The sequence below is a fragment of the Penaeus japonicus genome, unplaced genomic scaffold, assembly GCF_977035675.1.
Source record: "Penaeus japonicus unplaced genomic scaffold, GWHDUDI00000001_assembly GWHDUDI00000015, whole genome shotgun sequence".
NCBI classification, from domain to species: domain Eukaryota; kingdom Metazoa; phylum Arthropoda; class Malacostraca; order Decapoda; family Penaeidae; genus Penaeus; species Penaeus japonicus.
The window spans coordinates 10,990,393-11,005,392 of record NW_028234417.1 but is presented as its reverse complement, the minus strand read 5'-3'; the positions used below and the strand labels follow the sequence as shown (position 1 = coordinate 11,005,392).

General features: G+C 36.3%; 2 protein-coding genes across 4 annotated transcripts in view; both read left to right on the top strand.

Moving 5' to 3' along the window:
* TfIIA-S (general transcription factor IIA subunit 2) overlaps positions 1-4,853 on the top strand; it is a 7,143-nt gene extending 2,290 nt beyond the window's left edge. The window contains exons 2-4 of the mRNA XM_086544450.1: positions 2,576-2,680; positions 4,051-4,233; positions 4,487-4,853. Of these exons, the coding sequence (XP_086400576.1) occupies positions 2,576-2,680; positions 4,051-4,203 (258 nt within the window). The 3' untranslated portion in view covers positions 4,204-4,233; positions 4,487-4,853. The remainder of the gene's footprint in view (positions 1-2,575; positions 2,681-4,050; positions 4,234-4,486) is intronic.
* Positions 4,854-7,603: 2,750 nt separating this feature from the next.
* Positions 7,604-15,000, top strand: part of GAA1 (glycosylphosphatidylinositol anchor attachment 1) — an 18,243-nt gene continuing 10,846 nt past the window's right edge. Inside the window, exons 1-5 of one of the 3 annotated variants that reach the window (XM_086544447.1) lie at positions 7,604-7,815; positions 10,105-10,257; positions 13,170-13,255; positions 13,784-13,915; positions 14,556-14,715. In XM_086544447.1, the coding sequence (XP_086400573.1) occupies positions 7,776-7,815; positions 10,105-10,257; positions 13,170-13,255; positions 13,784-13,915; positions 14,556-14,715 (571 nt within the window). In that variant the 5' untranslated portion in view covers positions 7,604-7,775. Of the gene's footprint in view, positions 7,816-8,458; positions 8,566-10,104; positions 10,258-13,169; positions 13,256-13,783; positions 13,916-14,555; positions 14,716-15,000 lie in introns of those variants that run through there. The other 2 variants (XM_086544449.1, XM_086544448.1) reach the window with 2 other exon arrangements.

Here is a 15,000-nt window from a genome sequence, read left to right as displayed (position 1 = left end):
TTAATGTTTGTGCTATAATGACTCATTTTTACTGATTAATTTATGTAATATTTTGTCCAGTGTACGAGACTATTCTTTACCATATTCAAGATCTTAACCCACTGCGTACGGGTGTCATGACATACATGACGTAGGAGCTTTGGCCTGACGACAGGCGTCATGACATACATGACGTTCGGGGATTTTGGAATACTATGCTATTTTATTGTGCTATGTAAAAGGAATGATTGATGATGGCTACTGCAGTCATAATTACTATAATTACCGTAATACCGTGCTAGCTTAACGTCCAAAACCTAGATGGCACCACTTTTTCCTAGCACCAGCAGGAGAGAGAGCCTTGAATGGCACCCATCCACGGTCTCTAGCAAGCACTGTCTCAATAGAGCGATGGCACACACTAAGTTGATGAACCCTTGCTCAAAACTACCGCCGATGAAGGATGTGCAGGCAGAACGAGAAGAGGAAGGTGACTCAATCCATACCCAGTGGGTAAAATGTGCTCCTGTGCCAATATGGATGCCTTTCATTGTGGCACTCACAGTCACAAGCACAGGTTTCATTCCTCTTCTCTACCTCTTCTTGTTATCTTTATTGTAGGGGGTTATATGTTTCGTATTCGTTCATGACAGCACAAAAATACGAAAAAATAAAGTTGTCTTTTGTCCTCCCATAAAACAGCAATACTTCTATCACATTGAGTATAAAGGAAATAATGAGCTAATATGGATAATATACTTCAATTTTAGTCAACTGCAGCACTGATAGAGCCTGTTATATGGCACATATAAGTCTCTAAACTCAATAAAACACACAAAAAAATAAAACACAAAAAACGCTCTAGTTTTACAACGAATGACTGAAAGAGTGGGATGATTCAAATTAAATTGCTTCAAGCAGTCTCTCTAAAAATAAAACCTATCCTGGAGGTTGGGCAAGCAAATTTATCTCCCGTCTGCAATGGGTTAATGAATAGCAGCTACAGCAGTCCAGCTTTCAGGCCGCAGCCGATAGTATGCATATCTGTGTGTGTGTGTGCGTGCGTGCGTGCGTGTGTGTGTGTGTGTGTGTGTGTGTGTGTGTGTGTGTGTGTGTGTGTGTGTGTGTGTGTGTGTGTGTGTGTGTATGTGTATGTGTATGTGTATGTGTATGTGTATGTGTATGTGTATGTGTATGTGTATGTGTATGTGTATGTGTATGTGTATGTGTATGTGTGTGTGTGTGTATGTGTCATTTAATATTCCAGTTTAAGGAGAAAAAGTAAATGTCAATTGACCAAGTAGCAATGCCTGTTAGGAAACAAAAGGAAATTGACAAAGCAAAAATTAGTAATTGGTGTGTAATTAGTGTGCATTATTTGGGGTGAATACTTTTACAGTGTTTTTCTTGATTGAGTATTAGATTTGTGGCTATAACTACCACTGTAGCTCCACATGATATCCAAGAATACACAACTCTTAATTACAAAATTGACCTAAATACTTTAGAAATAAGTCAACTGATTGTCATTCAGCATTCATCGTAAGGAATCCTTGATAGTCCAGGAGACAATGGATATGCCAGGATGACATCCCTACGCACTTTGAAAGTTTTAAAACATCAAGTGGATGTTCATATTGGTCTAAAGGGTTGTAATTGAAAGGGACACTCTACTGTCCTAAGAAATGTCTCCCCTTAGAGCTGGCCACTTTTATGATTTTGGTTTGCCCAAAAGATCCTCTAATCACAGAGGCATAATTTGGTTCAATTTTATGATATATCCATGAATTATAAATGTTTTAGACATCATGTTTAGGTACTATGGTTGCAGTGGTCACAGATATCTCATGTAAATGAAAAATGTGAACCCACTGCAGGTGTGAAAACATTATCTTTGCTGTGCCACCAAAATACACACTGTATATACAACCCTAGACATGTTAAATTTAGAAGCCAACTAGCTAGTTGATTTTCCTTACCTTTTTAAGAAGTGCTTTGGAAATTTCAATTGACATTAGCTGTGTGTCTACACACAAAACACGCTTGCACTCACTCACACACACACGCACGCACGCACGCACGCACGCACGCACGCACGCACGCACGCACGCACACCCACCCACCCACACACACACACACACACACACACACACACACACACACACACACACACACACACACACACACACACACACACACACACACACACACACACACAAAATGAATATAAATTTACAGATACATGCACTTGTAAATATACAAACAAAGATAGATAGAGATAGGTATAGATACATTTCAAATACTCATATATAGTCAACCAAATAAATGCTTGCATAAGATTTGTATCTATGAGGCCTGTTCCGAGTGACATTTCTTAACCCAGTCCCGATGGACCCGGCGAGAACTGGCAACCCCCTACACCGGGCCTAAGTAATATTGCTTCGGGGACGTCACACTGGTGTGTCGCTCCGTCATCAGGCACGCCCGTGTGACACACCGTCATCATTGGGTTAATATTATGCTTGAATTTGTTTTAAGGAAAATAACCCTGTAAAGTGAAAAACAAATCTGTTTACTCCATCTTTTTTTTTTTCAGATTCAGCAGATTTCTCCTAATTTGGCACTACGAGTTCTGTTGCAGTTTGACAGAGCAATCAACCAAGCTTTAGCAACGAAAGTGCGAACCAAAATTTCCTTCAAGGTAAGATGGTTAATATTTGCTAATGTGACTGCATGTATTCATGTATTTAGAAAAATGCAAGTGTCTCAATCCTGTGTCCTATTTGCTAAAGGCCAAAAAGAAATGGCCTCTGTTCTTTATCTTAAAAAAAAAGGAAAAGAAGGAAAATGGTTATTCTGGAAATCGACTCTAGAATGATGCTCCTTCTTTAACTTGGATTTATTTTTTTGTGAATGTTAGTAGACACACCCAATGAGGACAAGCTTATTAATATTCCAAGATGGGCCACATCTTAAGGTGTCCGGCCTGGACTATGCATCTTAAGATGTGGTTTAAATTATTTTCTAGACTTGTAGTATGATATATTAGCAAAGTGCTACTACTTAGCATTTGTTATGTTACATTAGTTATGCAACTAAGGAATAATTAGCTTGTATTTTGAACAAAAAGTGCAATGTAAAAGTGACCTGACACCACAACAAATTACTAGCAGTTGTGGTAAAAGGAAATGAGTCAAGATAAGTATTGTTAGAAGTCTTCAGATTTATCAACATATTTATCAACATACAGTAGTAGTAGAAACTTGGCTCTACTTTGCCTAAATAGTATGATATGAAAAAATGCAGTTATGACTAGTCTTCCTGACAAGGATTCGAATGTCTGCTGCTTGCAGGTATTAGCCAGAGAGGACAGTTCTAATCCTACTAGACCACAAGACCCAAGGAAAGGATTGTCCAACTAGGATCTCACTACATAGAAATTGCTAAAAGGTTCTGTGGTCTAGTTGGCTTAGTGTACTGCACTTTCTCTCTGGCTCATACCTGGGAACGGAAAAGGTTTGTATCTTTGTCAGGGAGGTTAGCTATACACCTCTGTAGCATACTCATGGCAAGGGTAAACAAGATTTGGCTGTGGTTCTTATGAATCCTGTTTTGCTGTACCATGCATGTTGTAAAGGATAAGAGAGACTATTTACCTTTTTTATGCTTGTTTCTTTGTTTGGCTTGGCTAACAGCTGTTGCTGATTAGTGCTGCTCCTATGGTTGTGTTCACCTTTGTTTACATACTGTTTGTTTCTTGTGGAATTTATTGCATTCCTAGGTACTGATTGTCTTTTTCTATTGGTTATTTTAGCTTAATTAGGCCTAGGCCTAATTAAGGGGTTGAGAGTGGATATTCCTCTAAATATCACTAACATGTATATGTTCACTTATGATTTTTACTAATAATAGGTGTAATTGATATAAAATAGTTAATTGTAAATTTTAATTACATGATGCGTTAATTTCACCAGAATTAATATGATTGATAGTGCCATCTCATTTTCGTGAATGACTTATCTTTATTTTGAGGTGTAAATGGTTTAATCAGTTTTATTTTCAACATTGCAGGCAAGCAAGCTGAACACATACCGATTCTGTGACAATGTGTGGACATTTTTGATGTCAGATGTTGAATTCAAAGAAGTTCAAGATTTTGCACAAGTTGATAAATTGAAGATAGTTGCTTGTGATGGCAGAGGTGAAGACACAAGACAAAGGTAGAAAAGCAGAGGCATTTAGGATCAATATAATGTAAGTATTTAAGTTTATCTTTTGGATTCATTACTTGCTATTTCTCTCATTCTCTTTATATCCTGTCTCTATCTCCATTTACTCTCTCTCTCCCACTCCCACCCCCACTCACTCACTCACTCACTCACTCCATATTTCTCTCTCTCAGTCAATGCATGCATACATATGTCTTATCTATTTGTAAATTTTTTCATTTGGAAATAAAAAGACATGAAAGTAACTTTGGTGTTAATGCTTCATTTTCTTTTTCCAGTGTCCCAGCCTGCTGATGCTTCACTTTGGGGAAGAGTCACTTTAAAAAGAAAGGATGTTTTGTAAATGATCTGTTTTTTATGGTATGTGTGGTAAACGAGGAGGATCTGTTAGATATTAAAAAAGGATTTAGTGTTTTCAGAAATTACTTGAAGTGAAAATGACTTCTTTTGGAATAGTTATAATGATGGAAAAATAATTATACTTTCTGTTGTGAGTATTTTCTTTTTACAGTGTTATGTGTTATGCATTTTTTTTGCATTTTATTTGATCCATGTAATACTGAATAAGCCCAAATGAGCTTAAAGTGATGGTTTGCCCAAAGCTCGTATAGTTTACTTGCTTTAGAAAATAATACAAAAAATTGATCAATTTGTTTCATTATCTTTTCCAGTTTGCTTTTTTTGTGTGTGAGTATGATTGTGAGTGAATGAATCATAAGAAACAATAAAATTCTAAATGTGAAATATGCAATGAGATATGATTGTTTCCGAAGCAAAATCTTTTATACATAAATTGATGCAGTCAAGTTAACCAGTCTATATATTCAACCTGACCCAATAGCAAGAACTCTGCTTGAACATAAGTGGATTCTTTAAAAGCTCGTGGATGAGGACCACCAAGCAAAAAATATGCCAGGGTTAAATACCTATATATGTAGAATCATATCTTTAAATATTTTTTTCTTCTTTTCTATATTGAATTTTCTCATATAACGAATATCCAGTTCAGAACAATTTGAGATAATTGTGTATTAAAATACATAATATAAGGTACCTTCACTGCACTTGTAAAGCTTTGACCTTTGCCATATTTTCAAGTTTATTAGAAGGTTGAAACCCATTTCTAATTATGTTTATTATGTAAAAACTCTTGCAATACTCTACCAGGAAATTCTCTTTGAAAAATTGAATAGGAACATTTTGTTCCCTGTGTATATTTTGAATACACAACACACACACACAATGAAAGTTATATGTCCATCCATACATGTATATGATGTGAATATGAACAGAAGAAAAATATATATTACTTCACCTTATTAAATTATTTTTTGTTATATTTATTTTCATTAGGTATACATAATTTATGATGCTTTGATGGAAGCTTTTTATGTCTGCTCCTGAAATCAGTGTGTGTAATATTAACTATGTCCTTGACTTCAGTGTCAGTGTCTGCAATGTAGCAGTATGACAATATATTCATCCAGAACTTCTTTGTTAACTTTTAGTTTACCCATACCATAATGTATTGGAAGGCCTATGCCCACTGTAGGTCTGGCTCCTGGACAGGCAATCTATTCCAATGGACATTGACTGACTGAGCTATAGCCTTCGATTTAGCTGCATAAGCAACACTGGTTCCTTAAAAAGATTTCCTACCAGATTTGCTTCAAGGATATTAATCTTCAGTGTGGAAAAGGGCCGGACTATGAACACCACCCTGCAGTACACTTGAGCTGATACTGTGAAATCTAACCTTGGAACCTTACTGATTTGCAAGTTTGCTTTAATTCAGTCAAACAAAAGGTGGCATCTGACTCATCAGGCTCAGACTACATTCTAATGATGGCATTTTTGCCTATTTGAAGGCATTCTTGATTTGCCCTGGGCCAAGGTGTTCAGAAATGCCTCCCAATTGGCTCCATTAGACCATCACTCTTCCATCTCGGACAATGCAGCACGAATGCCAGACCTTAGCAATTGCCTGTGACATTCTGAAAGATAGACATTGGATTCTCCCCTGTATGGACATATTAATAAAGACCGCATTTCAGTCATGTGTTGCAAGTTGCAGTGCAGCCATTGAGAAATTGATTTCGAAGGAAAATCACGGAAATAGTAATGCCATTTGTTTGTAGGGCGTAAACACACACAGCATAAATGCAGGCCATATCTAAGCACAGCAAGAAAACAGATTTCAATTTTGAAATTACCCCAAATGACCAAATAGAATATCCCCAAGGCAAATTAGGGAAAATTCTCTCAAAACATTAATAAGACACTGCTAGAATCCTGCTCATACGAAGCATAGACGGGGGTGGGATAGGGGGCAAGCAACCTCGCGCCCCAAAGGCAGTGGATTGGCTTCTGGAATCGCTACAGGGTGAAACGAGAAAATGTTGAACAGAACAAAAGAGTCTTATGTTTTTCTTGCAGATCTAGTAGTTCCACAAGCTACAGCAAATTTCAACATAAACATCAGTGACATTCTTGAAACAATCTCACTGAAATTTGTATGACATGGCCATAGTAACAATTTTAGAAGATAATATATGAAGATGAACACCACAAAAAAAATAACCATCATATTCCATCTAAGCAACAAGCAAGCCCACTTAAATCTAAATATTGACACAAGCAACCAACTTCGAACAGAATCCCACCTAAAATATTTCGGGCTAAGACTGGATCGGATTCTAATTTACGGGAAACATTGATAACACCACATTAAATTGGAAACCAGGAGCCTGTCAAGAATAACTTGTGGAGCATCTCAGTATGATCCGCAGTGTGTACACAAACTATTATCTCAACCAGCTTACACCTGTAGTAATCGCCGACGCCCCTGTGGCCTCCGAAGTGAAACAACCTGAGAAGTGTACCTGCATAAGCGATGAACATATGTATCCCACTGCAGCAAAATTATAGCACAAGTAGAGTGTTCTTCATTATTCATAGTTACCGCAATTGGACAGGGTTGCACTCTGATCAGCAGATTTACATCTTTCTTTATCCGGTACAGGAAATAACATTTGCCTTGTTGTTATCAACCATATCTACTAACACATACATTTTTTTTTTTTTTGGTAGATATTTTTTCATTTCTTATGTTATATTAATATCATTTTCAATGAGACGCAGTGACCCACTGACCACTAGCTCACGACCCGTAATTTTGAAGAACCGTGTTTTATTATAGGCCACCATCCACCTCCTAACTAGAATATTACAGAAACCCTTCTATAAGTCCTGAAGGGAAGATGTCAATGTTAAAGCAGTCAAGCGACGTTAATGCCAAGAAGACTTTGGGGCAGATCCCTGATTCCTAGCGCAATAAAACCCTTACCACTTAACACCATGAACCACCGGCAAACAAGCTAAGATTAGGCTACGGTAGAACACACATGTATAACTAGGAACCACGAGCTTTCCCTCTTCACTCTGTATGTCAAGAAGCATCCCAACTGATGCTGTATTGCACAATAAAAGATTATCTGGAGGCTTTGAAACTCTTAGCGAAGGCAAAGGAACCATCATAATATGGTCACATGAACTAACCACGAAAATATGCCATACGAAAGCACTGCAATTCTGTTACCGTATACAGGTAAGACTTTTGATTTTGAACTGAATTCCGATGTCGAGTCAAAATAACCATTTATTTTGTCACAATAAAATATTTCAAATGTCAGATAATGCAATACAGTGCGGTTTATACGGAGATGTATGCGTGCGAGTGAGTGTGAGTGTGTGTGTGTGTGTGTGTGTGTGTGTGTGTGTGTGTGTGTGTGTGTGTGTGTGTGTGTGTGTGTGTGTGTGTGTGTGTGTGTGCGTGTGCGTGTGCGTGTGCGTGTGCGTGTGCGTGTGCGTGTGCGTGTGCGTGTGCGTGAGTGCGAGTGCGAGTGCGTGTGCGTGAGTGCGAGTGCGAGTGCGAGTGTGTGTGTGTGTGTGTGTGTGTGTGTGTGTGTGTGTGTGACTTTTGACTTTGACTTTGACGAGTTTATTGAGACAAGTGATTGTGTGAGTGTGTATATAGAACATCACTGGCATAACTCCAAGTTAAGGAACGCCTCTGAGATCTTGTCACTTAAAAGAAAGTGAGTGTCAAAAGACACTGCTGTATGTTACAAATAATACTACCTTTTTAGTTCACATTATTTCACAAACATCTACGCTTTGCATGTATGAATTAGTACAATTTATAAGTATTGACTTTCGTTTGTTTACCTAGCAACAATGTTTACGCTCGTATGGCATCAGCAGAAGATGTAAACAAACTTTGCCCATTGGTCCGCTCCCTCCTTCAGAAAGCATTACGCACGAAGATTTGCTTCTAAATTCTTTATTTTAAAAAGCCGTAAGATATATTATGATATCTTATTGGTCAGTTGCTTGAATGAGAGCAGGTTTCAAATAATATTATAATGATATTAATATCTTTGTTGGGACACTTTATCCAGACACCGGACGCCGAATTGTTTTGACATTTTTCTAAATTGTATATTTTTTTATTTTTTTTTACCACTGAACGATTTTTACCGTCGTTAGAGGATAATTAGGATTTTTATTATGAATTCCTTGAGTGGCCTTGCTTTTGCGTCTGATAGGATTAAACTGGACTAATAGATGCATCTTCAGAATGACAGATTAGATTATCAGTTTCTCATCAGTGCTTATATAGAATATTTGTTAAATGTTTTGCTTATGGCCTTATGGAATCTTGAAATAATAGTCACAGTTTTTTGGATAGGTCAGATAATTTTAAGAACACTTTCTGTAATATCATTTTTGTTTCAAAATAGCCATTAATGAGTTAGAACTTTTGCTGGAAAAAAATGTGGGAAGCAATTAGTTTGTGTGCTATTCTGATGACTGTTTTTGTTCTCTCATGGGTAAATATGTGTTCACAGAGAAGATTTATAATATATCATATGACCTAGATTGATGTGTTGAGATTCATTTTGAATTTGAAAAGTTTATGCATACTATATATATGTATACACATGAATAGGCATAGGAACTATGCCTAAATAGTTTGAACATTTCATGTTAGATTCTGAGACATACATTGTTAGTGAAACAGATATTACTGTGACCCTGTCAATTGATATGTTAAGGCAGAGCTGAGAGCTAATCCAATATACATCTTTTGTACAAACTTCTAATTTGAGTCAGAACCCCCCTCCCCCATCCAACAGGACTGAGGGACCCATGGAAAATCAAGGTTGTTGTTGGGGGGGGAGGGAATCTTATGAAAATGAAGTTGATTACTTCTTGATGTTTATTCAAATATATGCATCTGTACATAAAATCCATTTGTAACATCATGAAATTATGCAACATCATTAAGATCTATGACAAAAAAACAAATTTAGAATTTAGTAGATATTAGATTAATTTTATTGAGGGCATGGACCTTGTGGCTTTTTCATAGATGTATGGGGTATTATTAGAAAAAAAACTAGAATTTGGAAAATATATATTATTTAATTGTTACATTGGTGAAGTTAATGTTTTTATTATAGGAAATACCTATTCCTTATCATTCTTCATGGGCTGGAGGTTGTTTTTTCATATCTTGATCTACCAATAATCACTCTAGTTTTGTAGTAAAAATATAATAGATATGGTTGTTTAAGAGTTGTGGGGGTTGTGTGTGTGTGTGGTAGATGAGTCCTGCTAAATTATTATGTTGTAAGCTGTGACAAACTATATGATGTTTCAAATTTCATTGATGTTCCTTAAAACTATCTATTTGTTGCTTATGATATGTAGTCCAAGTGTGATATATGTTTATGTACACAGTACAAGATTTGCTTCAAGTTACATCCTTATTTTAGTTTGCTACAGTGGGAATTTTTTTTATTATTAAGCTAATGATTTATTTTGTTTTCAGTAGAGGAGAATATGGGTCTTTTAACGGATCCTGGCATGGAACGGAGTCGTCTGCCTGCTCTGCTAGAGAAGCATCATCGACCAATTTGTATAGTCCTATATGTAGTAGGCATAATTTGGTTCATGGCTTTAGCACACAATTCTCTCAATCATGGTAAGGCATATTTGATGAACTTTTAATCCTATTGTAATTAATTTATCACTATAGCTTCATTACTAATGTATCTTTCAATCATAGTTTTTATCAATAGCTCTGTCAGAAGTGTCATATAATAACCTATTTGTGTTTCTCCAGATACAGGTTAATTTTTAGATACATTCATTTTTCAACATATTATGATATCTGTCAGAACCATGGCTTTTGCAATTCCAATGGTGCCTCAATTTATGAGTTTAGTGCAGAAGTGCCTTACGGTGACAAAGAAGTTGGACAACCATGACTTAGACCATACAGCTTGGTTAAGGGTAAAATGATAAAAAGCACAAATGATACAAACTTGATACTCCATTTATATACTATTTAGTCTTTCTTATGAATTTCTCATGCCCTAGAATTCCCTAAGCATGTGTTTATAATACCTAACCCTATGAAACTTTCACAAATACTCAAAAAAGAATTACTGCTTCTATAATCATTTGAGGGAAAGACAGAATCCTGTTGGGATTTGATTGATTGATTTTGATATGTTTATTCATACTATATACATTGTATACACATGAATAGGCATAGGAACTATGCCTAAATGATTTGTACAGTTCATATTAGATTCTGAGACATACATTGTTGGTAAAGCAGATATTACTGTGACCCTGTCAATCAATAAGCTAGGGCAAAGCTATACATAAGACATAGTAGTGCATGTATATCACTCTAGAGAGGCCTTGCAATTTTATCTATTACAGGCAAAGTCTTTGTGTTTACGTAATATATCTGATAAAATGCCGTCCTCTATAAAGGATGTTGCAATACTGTACAATGTTTTACGTTCAATCCTTTCACGAAATTCTTCAATTAGAGGACATATCATTACATAGTGGTCAAGGGTGTGTGAATAGGGCTGACTGCACAACTTGCATTCAGTTCCCCCAGCATTGTTTGAAACACTATACTCCCAGTAATATTTGTAGCCAAGCCGTAACCTTGCGGTCACTACATCAAGCTGTCTCGTAACTCTGTTTGTACTGCCGTAGATATGCTTTGTCTTGGACATAGCATTATGGTGAAAGATTGATCTGCTTGTGTCTTGCTCAGCATTTCTCTCAGTTTCAGCCTGAGTGGAGAGCTTTTTCTTTATGATCTTACGTACATGCTCAGTTGTTACACCAATGTCATACTCAATAGTATCCATATGACTGCATGATCTAGATAGAGCATCAGCCATATCGTATAACTCTAGATTTATGTGTGATGGTACCCACAATATTTTAGTGGTTACATCCTTCAGAAACAATCTGTTCAACCTATGCCTCGCTGTTGACACGAGTCCTGTGTTATCATTTCTGTATGAGTTTAGAGCATGAAGTGAGGAGAGGGAGTCTGTAATGATGAGAGTACTATCCCCCGTGTGATCGGCTATCTTAAGAGCAACAAGTAAAGCAAACAGTTCTGCCTGCAGGATGGACGCCCAGTTGTTGAGTCTGAAACCAACATCGCTAATCCTTCCAGTGGCATCGCATACAATTGCAGCGCATGCGGCTGAACCTGTGGCTGGAATTACCGACCCATCAGTGAAAATAAGCTGTTTTATCTCATACTCTTGCTTAATCTCATGAATTTGCTTCAGAATGTCCTTTCTTAATTTAGCTTTCAGGTGGGCGTTGTTTTCAATTTGTTTTTTTGGAGGGACACTTGCTTTGATGATGTCGAAGTGCTTTATAGGTTGTCTAAGACTGACCCCATATATAAGAAGCAAAGCACAAAACTGCATTAAGGCTGTCTAAACATTGTTGTACCTTGGTGGTTAGTATGAGTAATCTTTTTCCAATTTGAATTTTGAATATATATTACTAAATATGCTATATCTTCCAGTGTTTATGCAAAGTATTGTAGAACATAGCACAATATGTATGAACAAATATTTATATTGTACAGGATAGTTATACAGCATTAATGAGAGGGCTGAAATATGATTCCAGTAAGTAAAAAAAAAAGAAAAAAAAAGAGTTATGATCATGATTTCACTACAGTATCATATAACACTAGATTCCATATTCAAGTTATCAGAAGTTACTTAGAAGATGCAGTGTGGTTGAAAAGGTGAAGTGAACAAATTTAATCTGTTGGATAAAAATATAAGTTGTCATATCCAAAAATGAAATTATTGCGTAACCAACTTCATTATTACTGCATTTATAATTGCTTAGATGCCATGAGTCATGAATGTTACAGTTATATCTTAGATTTCAGTATTTGAGCATAAAAAACTCAAGAGCTTTAAGAGGCTTGGATAACACATTTGAGTAACTTTTGTCCATGAAACCATTAGATATCTCTTCACAAAAAAGATGAAACAACCCTCTTTGTCATTTTCATTTTCATTTGTTGTCTCTCTGCCCTTTTGGATGATATTGTAAAGTGGGAACTCAGGTCTGTCTTCTTGTATCTTCAGCTTTTTTTTTACAATCCCTACAAACTTAAGCAGCTTGCCAAAAAGGATTCTGGTAGCTGGAAGCAGAGGATGGATGTGGTAATATGCCTCATTAATTGACTGATTGATCCTGATGAAGAGCACAGTAGAAGATACTACTTTGGGAAGCCACTTTTGAATTACCTCTCCCTCCCCAAGAAACAAAAAAAATGTCCTTTTTTACGCCTTTAGAAGATGAATGTGTATATATATATTCTTTATCAGCTTAAACCAGTTTGGGTAATATGTAAGCCTTGGTTACATGGGTAGACAAATGAGTTTAATACTTTTTATTAGTGGTGCCCAATCAGGTTTGAAGCTGTATACAAACTTTATCTTTATTTTTTTCCTTTCTTTCTAGTTGGTATAGGGTTTTAGATCTGTAAAAATGAATTGTCTCAAATGTCTGTTGTGATTAATGTATACCTATCACTTCAAGGGACTTACTTCTCTGAAAATGCTCTTCTGCCGGGCTTGGTACAAGGAGATTTCCATGGTGATTCTTTGGCTACACAGTACCTAGAGGTAAGGCAACATCATTTGTCCTTGAAATTCCACTTAACAAAAATAATTACGATATCTGTTAGCAGAATTTTGTTAGTACAAAAGTTTTGCAGTTTAGCAAGGTTCACCTCCAAGAAGCATAAATAGTATAGTAATGTAACTTTTTCACTCTCTCTCCTCTATCTGTCTCTTCTCTCTCTATCTCCTCTCTTCTCTGTACTCTCTACTCTCTTCTTTAGTTTCTCTTCTCTTTTCTCACTTCTCTCTTCTCTTTTTATATCTTCTCTCTCCTCTCCTCTTTCTTCTCTCTGCTGTATGTCTGTCTGATTAACGAGATTCATGTAGAAGGATCCAAATATCAAATCACCTGCAATTGTTCGGATCTTGTTTTTGGTATTGAGTCAATCCTTATCCACCCTTTCCTTCTTACTTTTCTTTGTAAGTTTTACATTTCAAAGGCAACAGAGATCATGTTCCTCCTTATATATTCGCTTACTTTTTCAACTTCAGTTTTATAAATGATTTCCTAAATATTATTTTTTTCCCCAGAGTTTGAAAGAGGAGGCAGAAAAGCACAGTTCTGGGATGCCATATTCATGGCTAGTTGGTCAGTTTACTCAGCTGGGCCTTGACACGTTTACCCATAACTTTTCCTTACATTACCCAATGGGCAGAGAAAAAGTGAGTCGATTTACCCTACACGGGTAGTGATAATTCTTTGTACTGTTATTAGTAACTGATAATTTGGAATACAGACAAATCAAACTTTATCATTTTACTTCACATGATATATATGTATTATCTCTTTACTGGTGTGTTTTAAATGTACTGCCTACATTGTAATGGCATGATATGTTATTTGTGATATCTATGTTAGTTTATTATTTTATGCAGTTGTAATATTATCTTACTTGCTCCTCCAGAATTGTATATTCAATTTCTTTTTTATTTGAAATAAACATTTATGAACTCCATGAGAGTTCAGTTCTATTATTTTCTATACTCATTGTTCATTATATGAGTCTATATGGGATATATTAGCAAAGTGATACTAATTGGTATTTGATATGAAATTGTAGTTACACAACTCCAGCATTAAATAGCTCTAAACACTAAACACTCTAAATTGATAGATTTAATGCCAAGAAGTTCTGTTTACTTTATGTTTCCTATTATCATTGTTATGGAAAAACAATGGATACAATTATCCAGTAATCAAGTATTAGTGAGATTTGTTTGTATGAATCATAGTTAGAACTAGTTTTACACACATACATGCCAACAAACAAAAATCAACTACATTTTTTTCTTTCCCCTGCAGGTTTTTAATGGTAAAAATGTCTATGGTATTCTGAGAGCTTCTCGTGGAAGCAGCACAGAGGCTGTAGTGGTCTCAGCTCCTTATAGGCCGGCAACATCACTCCTTCAGGGAAATGCTCCATCCATTGCTCTTATGCTGGCAATGGCAAGCTTTTTCTCAAGTATGTCAGAAGTCTCTCTGTCTCTCTCTCTGTCTCTCTTGTTCTCTCACCTACTCACTCACTAGCTCACTCACTCACTAGCTCACTCACTCACTCACTGTTTCTCACTAATTGTCTGTCTCTGATTGTCACTCACTCTTTGTCTCTTTTTTACACTCTGTCTCTCACTCTCTCCCTCTCACTGTCTTACTCATTGTCTTTCACTCTTACTGTCTCACTCATTCTCACTCTCACTCACTCACTCACTCACTCACTCACTCACTCACTCACTTACTTGCTTACTCG